Genomic DNA, 9,047 nt, shown 5'->3' on the forward strand with positions numbered 1-9,047 from the left:
GTCGTAAAAGGAGAGTTTTGGGCAGCATTGGGGGCAATGGGAAGGTGGGAGGGAAGCACAAGTCTTTCCCTGTCACTTCCTGATTGTGGGATTGAGTGATCCTTGTAATTTTACATGAAATAGAATTCGTTCTGATTGCTACAATCAGGGCCAGTGTAATCACTAGGCAAACTAGGCAGCCGCCCAGGACGCCAAGATTTGGGGGCGCCAAAAAGCGGTGGCCAAACATTTTTTTTACACAATTGCTTAGGGCAGGTACCTGTCAGTCTCCAGTGCTCGGGCCAGCAGCCTCTTCACTTCAGAGTCTCCCCGCTTTCCCGGGGCCACTCCTCCTCTCAGGCTCTCCGGCTGCTGCTGCTGAGGCCGCCCGGGAGGCCGTGGGTGGGGGCGCTGCGTGGGGGAGACGCAAGGGGCTGGGCTCAGCTGGGGCCCCGCACCTGCCAGCCGAGAGCAGCAGGAACCGGGCGCTGCTCCGGGGGAACCGGGCGGCCCGAGCCCAGGGCAGCGGCAGCCTCCGCAGCAGCAGGGGCAGGCGGGGAGATGCGTGCATGGGTAATATTGAAGGAATCATGTATTTATCTTAAAAGTCTGCTTTACAGACTTGGAGTAGAAATTAGTCACCAGGGGATAATGGCCCTTTGGGGCAAGGGGGATTTGTCACCCTGCCTAACCTGGCTGGTGGTGCAATGCAAGGCTCAATTGTTTAGCTTTGCACAATAGTAAGACTTTGAATGGGACACCATCAGAGCAATGGCAAACAATTGAAACGCCTTAAAGGTAAAAAAGAAACATTACAACAGCTGTTACCCGTTCTGACAGGCTGTTTATAATGCTAATTACTAGTTTTCCGAGGTTGTCCGGGTGGGGAGGGGGGGGTGGAAATTTCACCTAGGGCGCAAAATATCCTTGCACCAGCCCTGGCTACAATCCCTTCCCTGCACAATGCCCAGATTTTAAAGCTTTATCAGGTTTCTCTTGTGTTTGATTAGAGCTGCCTTCCCGGAACAGAAACCTGTTTCTTCTCCTCTGAATTGTCTTATGAAGCATGGGCTTTAGCGACAGGCACCTGACCCTAGCCGTGGCCTTTGTCACACACCTATCCACACCAGAGGATCCCTGCCTGGTTAACGAGCAGGTGAATCTGGCTTGAGGAGAGAAGCTGATGAAATGAACAGGCCTGTACGACTCACCAAGCCAGGGCAGGCCCAGGTTTCTGTCTAACTGGTTCTCCTGCCCCCTGTTCCCATCCCCCACCCCCAGCGCAGCACCTCAGAGCCTCCAGCCACTGACTGGAGCCCCGTCCCGTCAGTCCGGGAGCTGCAGGTCCCCGTGGGACGATGGGGCACCTACACGTCCCACTGCAGGTGGACGTGCGCCCAGCGCTGGAGCCAGAGCGCTTTGCCCAGCAGTTTTCGTGGTGTGGCACGTGCCAGCCAATCTCATGGACCCTCCCAGAGCCCACGGGGCAGATCTGCCCCGATCCCCTCTCAGCCTCTGCTGAGCTGCCCTCCGGGGTGGGCCGGCAGGAAACGTGCAAACTGGGGTCTGCCCACTGTGTTTTTCATGTGTGTACCTCACATCACCAGCAGATGGCAGCAGATGGCCAGGGTGATCCATAGCGAGCTGGGTGTCTGGCAAAGGCTGCCCTGCCTCGCTCCCAAAGGGGTGAGCTCTGTGCCAGGGTCTGGGCTCAGGGGGAGCCCCAGGCAAAAAGTGGGGGCCCAGGCCTGGCCCGATGAAGGAGGAACTGCCAGGGAGGCCTCCCATGCTGTGTAAAGTCCAGACGCTCGGACAGAGAGGAGGGAGACAGACACATGGACAGAGACAGGAGGCCCCAGGATGCTCTGACACTTTTATTGGTGTTAATCATTCAGGGTGCGGGGGACTCCTCAAAATTACAGGCCTTGAGAGAAGAAATGTCCTACCCCGCCCCCCAATCCCCTGCATCCCACCCATGTCCCCGAACACTCCAACGGTGCTGGGTGCCCCAAACCCTGACAGTGCCCCCTGTCCCGTAACCCCCCCCCCGATGGAGCCTCCTAACTCTCCATCCCCCATCCCCCCGACGGCACCCCATGGCCCGCCATCTCCCCAACCCTCCAGCGGCCCCCTCAGCCACGTCATCCCCCACGCCCCCAACGCTGCCCCCCACCCCACCATTTCCCATGCTGCCCTTTTTGCCACCCACCTCCCCATCTCCAATGCTTCTGACGGAACGCAATGTCCGGCCGTCCCCCCAGTGTTATGGCAGCGCCCTCTGCCCTGCCATCCACTGAACCATCCAGTGGTGCCCCCTGCCCCACCATCTCCCCAGCCCTCCAAAGGCGCCTCCTACCCCATTGCCCTTTCTGCCCCCCACCACACCATTTCCCTTGCTGCCATTGTTGCCACCCGCACCGCCGTTTCCAATGCTGCTGAGGGAGCGCAATGTCCAGCCGTTCCCCCTGGGTTATGACAGAGCCCTCTGCCCTGCCATCCACCGAACCCTCCAATGGTGCCCCCTGCCTCACCATCTCCCCAGCCCTCCAAAGGCGCCTCCTACCCCATTGCCCTTTCTGCCCCCCACCACACCATTTCCCTTGCTGCCATTGTTGCCACCCGCACCGCCGTTTCCAACGCTTCTGAGGGAGCGCAATGTCTGGCCGTTCCCGCAGGGTTACGACAGAGCCCTCTGCCTTGCCATCCACCGAACCCTCCAATGGGGCCCCCTGCCTCACCATCTCCCCAGCCCTCCAAAGGCGCCTCCTACCCCATTGCCCTTTCTGCCCCCCACCACACCATTTCCCTTGCTGCCATTGTTGCCACCCGCACCGCCGTTTCCAATGCTGCTGACGGAGTGCAATGTCCGGCCGTTCCCCCTGGGTTACAACAGCGCCCTCTGCCCTGCCATCCACCAAACCCTCCAATGGGGCCCCCTGCCTCACCATCTCCCCAGCCCTCCAAAGGCGCCTCCTACCCCATTGCCCTTTCTGCCCCCCACCCCACCATTTGCCATGCTGCCCTTTTTGCCACCCGCCTCCCCATCTCCAACGCTTCTGAGGGAGCGCAATGTCTGGCCGTTCCCGCAGGGTTACGACAGAGCCCTCTGCCTTGCCATCCACCAAACCCTCCAATGGGGCCCCCTGCCTCACCATCTCCCCAGCCCTCCAAAGGCGCCTCCTACCCCATTGCCCTTTCTGCCCCCCACCACACCATTTCCCATGCTGCCCTTTTTGCCACCCGCACCGCCGTTTCCAATGCTGCTGAGGGAGCGCAATGTCCGGCCGTTCCCCCTGGGTTATGACAGAGCCCTCTGCCCTGCCATCCACCAAACCCTCCAATGGTGCCCCCTGCCTCACCATCTCCCCAGCCCTCCAAAGGCGCCTCCTACCCCATTGCCCTTTCTGCCCCCCACCACACCATTTCCCTTGCTGCCATTGTTGCCACCCGCACCGCCGTTTCCAACGCTTCTGAGGGAGCGCAATGTCTGGCCGTTCCCGCAGGGTTACGACAGAGCCCTCTGCCTTGCCATCCACCGAACCCTCCAATGGGGCCCCCTGCCTCACCATCTCCCCAGCCCTCCAAAGGCGCCTCCTACCCCATTGCCCTTTCTGCCCCCCACCACACCATTTCCCTTGCTGCCATTGTTGCCACCCGCACCGCCGTTTCCAATGCTGCTGACGGAGCGCAATGTCCGGCCGTTCCCCCTGGGTTACAACAGCGCCCTCTGCCTTGCCATCCACCAAACCCTCCAATGGTGCCCCCTGCCTCACCATCTCCCCAGCCCTCCAAAGGCGCCTCCTACCCCATTGCCCTTTCTGCCCCCCACCACACCATTTCCCTTGCTGCCATTGTTGCCACCCGCACCGCCGTTTCCAATGCTGCTGACGGAGCGCAATGTCCGGCCGTTCCCCCTGGGTTATGACAGAGCCCTCTGCCCTGCCATCCGCCAAACCCTCCAATGGGGCCCCCTGCCTCACCATCTCCCCAGCCCTCCAAAGGCGCCTCCTACCCCATTGCCCTTTCTGCCCCCCACCACACCATTTCCCTTGCTGCCATTGTTGCCACCCGCACCGCCGTTTCCAATGCTGCTGAGGGAGCGCAATGTCCGGCCGTTCCCCCTGGGTTATGACAGAGCCCTCTGCCCTGCCATCCGCCAAACCCTCCAATGGGGCCCCCTGCCTCACCATCTCCCCAGCCCTCCAAAGGCGCCTCCTACCCCATTGCCCTTTCTGCCCCCCACCCCACCATTTCCCATGCTGCCCTTTTTGCCACCCGCCTCCCCATCTCCAACGCTTCTGATGGAGCGCAATGTCTGGCCGTTCCCCCAGGGTTATGACAGAGCCCTCTGCCCTGCCATCCACCGAACCTTCCAGTGGTGCCCCCTGCCCCACCATCTCCCCAACCCTCCAAAGGCGCCTCCTACCCCATTGCCCTTTCTGCCCCCCACCACACCATTTCCCTTGCTGCCATTGTTGCCACCCGCACCGCCGTTTCCAATGCTGCTGAGGGAGCGCAATGTCTGGCCGTTCCCCCAGGGTTATGACAGAGCCCTCTGCCCTGCCATCCACCGAACCTTCCAGTGGTGCCCCCTGCCCCACCATCTCCCCAACCCTCCAATGACGCCTCCTACCCCATTGCCATTTCTGCCCCCCACCCCACCATTTCCCATGCTGCCCTTTTTGCCACCCGCCTCCCCATCTCCAACGCTTCTGATGGAGCGCAATGTCTGGCTGTTCCCCCACTGTTACGACAGAGCCCTCTGCCCTGCCATCCACCGAACCCTCCAATGGTGCCCTCTGCCCCACCATCTCCCCAGCCCTCCAAAGGTGCCCCCTGTTCTCCCCTACATCTTCTGCTCTCCCCTCTTCCCCCTGCTCTCTCTCCTGCCCCCTGCCAGGTGGGTGCAGAGGCTGCCTCATGGCTTGCAGCTCATCCAGGCAGGCGTTGGTGTCAGTTTTGGGGTCATTGCCTCTGCAGTCCCTGCAGCCATTGGTGTCACAGCGCAGCAGGGGCACATTGGGCAGCCGGTGCCAGGCCTCCAGCAGGCTTTTGGGACCCAGGTCCCGGTCCTGTCGGTAGATCTGCCGGAACACGAAGGCCTTGTAGTTGTGGTCGATGGGGCGGAAGGTGTCGCTCACCATCTGTAGGATGTTGTGGGGCCTCTTCACCAGCTGGCACGTCCCTGCGCAGGGCGAGTGGATGGTGAAGAAGATCAGGCAGCTTCTCTCGTTGTAGGTCCGGACCAGGAGCTTCTGTACAGGGCTGTTCTTCATCCGGGCAGCCACAATGTTTCCTTTGTCTGGGTCTTGCAGGCCGCCCTCTTGTTTGATGGCCTCCTGCATGTCCTGCAGCTTGTTCCTGGGCAGCACCTGTTCCAGACCAGATGGATTCTCACAAGTGGCTTTCTCCAGGCTGACGGCGAAGGCATATTCAACAGCCAACCCATCCCTAAGGGAAGGCAAAGCGAAGGGCAGTCAGGAGATGTGGGGCTCTGAACAGCTCTGCCCCCAGCTCTGAGCGGCAAACTTGGGCTGGGTCGCACATGGTGCTGTCACTGGCCGCTTCTAGGCTCTCAGGGCTCCAGCCTGGGTCGAGGGATGTTTGCTCCCTGGGAGAATGAAATAAACTTGGAGGGTGGTTTTAAGAAGAAACTGCCAGAGGTGCCCCCCGGGGATCATCAGCACGGTGTGAGATTTGGTCCGTCAGCTCCCCAGGGCCGAGCGTTACCGCTTGAGCTCCAGGAGCAAACCAGAGCTTTTATGCGGAGCCACCGCAAGAGGGGGACGTGACACACAGTTGGCCCCGGGACACACAGCGATTTGCTGGCGAGCTGAAGAATACTGGAGATAGGCGCCCCCCCATTTCTCCCCCCAGCTCTGGGAGGGGACTGACTTTGGTTAAAGGGAGGCTAACAATGGCACCTATATGTGACACATTCCCTGGGAAAAGCTCTGTGTCTGCCCTCTTAGAGAGCTGGGTTCTCGTCCCACCTCTGCCTGAAGTGGCCTTGTGCAGCTGGACTGGGGAGGGTCGGGCGGGCTCATGGCTGGCTGAGGACAGGGCATGAATCTGTAAGGTCTGAGGCCTTTTTCGGCAATTAGTGGCGGGAGCAGCCAGGAAACGGAGAGTCACGTCCTCACGTCCCCTCTACGTTATAAAATAACAATATAACATTGGGCTGTGAAGGAGGCATTTCTGTCCTAATAGTCCCCACCATCACCAGCTCTTAAGATCTTTAAAGTAAATTTTGTTTGACAGCGTTCAGCGGTCTGACAAGAAACCATTTATCAGCAGCTGTCATTGTTCAATTGATACTTCTATTGTTTTGCCCTTATAGTCCCCCACTTCTCTATTGTTTATCTATACGGTCTCTGTCTGGTTCTTGGATTGTTTCTGTCTGGTGCATAACTAATTTTGCAAGATTTAAATCAACTAAGCTGGCGGGGTCTGATTGGGTAAAAAATTGTTTTGTAATGGGCTAGGGTTGGTGAAAAACACAATTTTGTAGTATTTTAGTTTACCATTGGGTAAGGTACAGCTAAACAGGACTCAAGTTTCACTATATAAACTGGGGTCCAAAAGTAAGGAAGTTCTTTGGACGTTAACTCCAGGGCACAGCCCAAGATCAGAGCCGCTAGCCCTCAGCACCCTGCCAGCCCTCAATGCAGCAGCTGGAGCCCCAGATGACCTGACACTGACTGGCCACCAGGAAAAGTCCGTCTGCCTTATTGGGAGTGGTGAGCATCGTCTGCTTCCCCTGTGTATTCTGTTTTGGTAGCTGTTCATAAATAGAGGTTTCACTGGTAAAAGGCCCCGCAAACCTGCAGAAAATTACTCCCTGAGCCCTAGGAACTGGGAAAGCGCGGGGGTGCCTAAATTAACAAGGTTATGCCTTGAGCCCAAGGAAGGGTAAAGGTGGGTGGAGTGTGCAGGTAACAAATGAGTAACAAGGGCTGTGATGTGCACTAGACAGGAGACTTGGGAGCAGAGCTCCTGGTTCCCAGCCCAGTGCACCTTCGCCTTAGCTACCATCTACTGGGAGGGAATCTTGCTCTGGGTGGACACAGCATAGGCTTGGGGGAGCACAAATGTCACCTCTGGGGCAGGGTTAGCCCTGCAGATCTTTATCCTCTAAGCTGAGCCCCCACCCCTCACCCCTTCTGCAGCCCCCAACCTCCGGAGCAGAGGGTGAGAATAAAGCCAGGTTCATGGTGGTTTGTCCTATTAGAGCACTATCATGAATATTCATGCTAATGCTCATCCGCCCATGTCCAAATCTAACCTCCTCACCCTGATAATACTGGGGGGCACTTATCCTACAGGCCAGTTCTTTAAAGAGTCTTGGGTGCAAGGTATCTGGTCCTCATTTATTCCAAAGGGAGTGTACAGCAAGCACATGACTACTGCTGCTCAAAATTTTTCTGACAGAGCAGTTTTCCTTAGGGAAAGGCTGATTCAACAAAATCTGAACGTTCCAAGGGAATGAGCTGTAGCTCACGAAAGCTCATGCTCAGATAAATTGGTTAGTCTCTAAGGTGCCACAAGTACTCCTTTTCTTTCATCAATTTTGTGTAATTTTCGGATGAAAAATTATCAGAACAATTTGTTTAGATTGAAACATTTGGTTTTGACTTTATTTTTTTTTTTACTTTTGTTATATTGTGCAGGAGGTCAGACTAGATGATCATAATGGTCCCTTCTGACCTTAAAGTCTATGATTCTATATTGCTGTTTATAATATACAAGTGAAAACATCTGGACTTTCATATTATATTATATTATATTATATTATATTATATTATATTATATAGCTGAAATGGAAATATTTTGATCTTACTGAAATGAAATATTCAGATATGGTCCAACTGAAATCTATTTTTAATTTTTCCAAAACAAAATTTGGAATTCCCAATCCATGGAAGTTTTCAAATTTTAGTACCACTTCGGACTGAAAAGAAAATAGAAATTTCAGAATTTCTGAGGGAATTGGAATTCCAGTTTCCAACCAGTTTTTCACAATAGTAATGAGACCCCCACACCCCTGTACCCCAGAATCACCCTCCCAGCTCCAAGCCCCAGCTCCCCCTGTACCCCAGAATCACTCTTCCCAGCTATGCCATGCACTGAGCCACCAATGCCATTTCCCCCTTGGGAGGTCAGAGGGGTCACAGCCAGATGGGAAATGCCCCACTGGGTTCTCACTCACTTATCTACATGATCCACAATCTCTCTGAGCGCCGTGGGTTTGGTGCTCTCGACAGTCTCTGTCCCGAAGCAGAGAAGAAGGGGCAGCAGCAGGAGTCCAGCTCTGGGCATCCGTCCTGGCACCTGCACAGAACCCCACAGCATCAGCACCCCTGAGCCTGGGCACCAGACCCAGAGCCCCCCAACCCACATCGCCTAACCCCTTATGTGCCACAGACAGGAGAGGAGTCAGGGGATAACCCCCTGGAGATTGATGGGGTGTGGTGTGAATGGCAGACAGGTCTCCTTGGGGCTCTATGGGCCAGGAGGGGGGGAAAAGGGGGACTCACCTGGGATTCCATCGGGCAGGAAGAGGTGATGGGGATTCATCAGGGTTTCCATGGGGCAGGAGGCAGGGACAACTCACCAGGATTTACATGGAGCAGGAGGTGGGGGGGGACGCCTCACCAGGGTTTCCGTGGGGCAAGAGGAGGCAGGAGGGACTCACAAGGTTTGCCCTGGGGCAGGAGATGAGGGGCAGAGGGGATTCACCAGGGTTTCCATGGGGCAGGAGGAGGTGGGGGACTCACCAGGGTTTCCATGGTGCCAGAGGAGGAGGTGCCGTCGCTCACTGACAGATGCTCCCACCAGATCCCCAGTGATGGGGTCTTAGCTCCCTGCCCCTCTTCTTATAGCCCCATTCTTCCTCACCCCTCCCATGCTGCAGAGGGGTGGTGCCCACTCCTGCTGTCCCCGTGACCAGCCCAGGGGCAGGGGAGGTGGGACTCAGCTACTTCATTCAATATTGCCTTGAAAGGAAACTCCATGAGGCTGAGCCAGGGGGGTGGGGCAGACAGGGGAATGGGATGGGAGATGGCCAG

General features: G+C 56.8%; 1 protein-coding gene across 1 annotated transcript; it reads right to left on the reverse strand.

Annotated features, from left to right (window-relative positions):
• Positions 1–246: 246 nt before the first annotated feature.
• On the reverse strand, positions 247–8,823 carry LOC140901858 (uncharacterized). The gene is made up of 4 exons (XM_073321282.1): positions 8,757–8,823; positions 8,189–8,310; positions 4,637–5,430; positions 247–437 (listed from the first exon to the last, which is right to left on the reverse strand). Exons 1-4 carry the CDS (start codon positions 8,766–8,768, stop codon positions 247–249), a joined length of 1,119 nt encoding a protein of 372 aa, XP_073177383.1. The 5' UTR covers positions 8,769–8,823.
• Between the last annotated feature and the right edge of the window lie 224 nt (positions 8,824–9,047).

The sequence above is a fragment of the Lepidochelys kempii genome, chromosome 23 (genome assembly GCF_965140265.1).
Source record: "Lepidochelys kempii isolate rLepKem1 chromosome 23, rLepKem1.hap2, whole genome shotgun sequence".
NCBI lineage: Eukaryota > Metazoa > Chordata > Testudines > Cheloniidae > Lepidochelys > Lepidochelys kempii.

What these genes read in the sequence shown, in the direction of transcription:
- LOC140901858 (XM_073321282.1), bottom strand. An exon ending in ATTGTGGATCATGTAGATAA is followed by an intron (nt 5,431 to 8,188) that starts GTGAGTGAGAAC and finishes GCCTTCCCTTAG; the next exon opens with GGATGGGTTGGCTGTTGAAT. An exon ending in GCAGCATGGGAAATGGTGGG is followed by an intron (nt 438 to 4,636) that starts GTGGGGGGCAGA and finishes CTCGGCTGGCAG; the next exon opens with GTGCGGGGCCCCAGCTGAGC.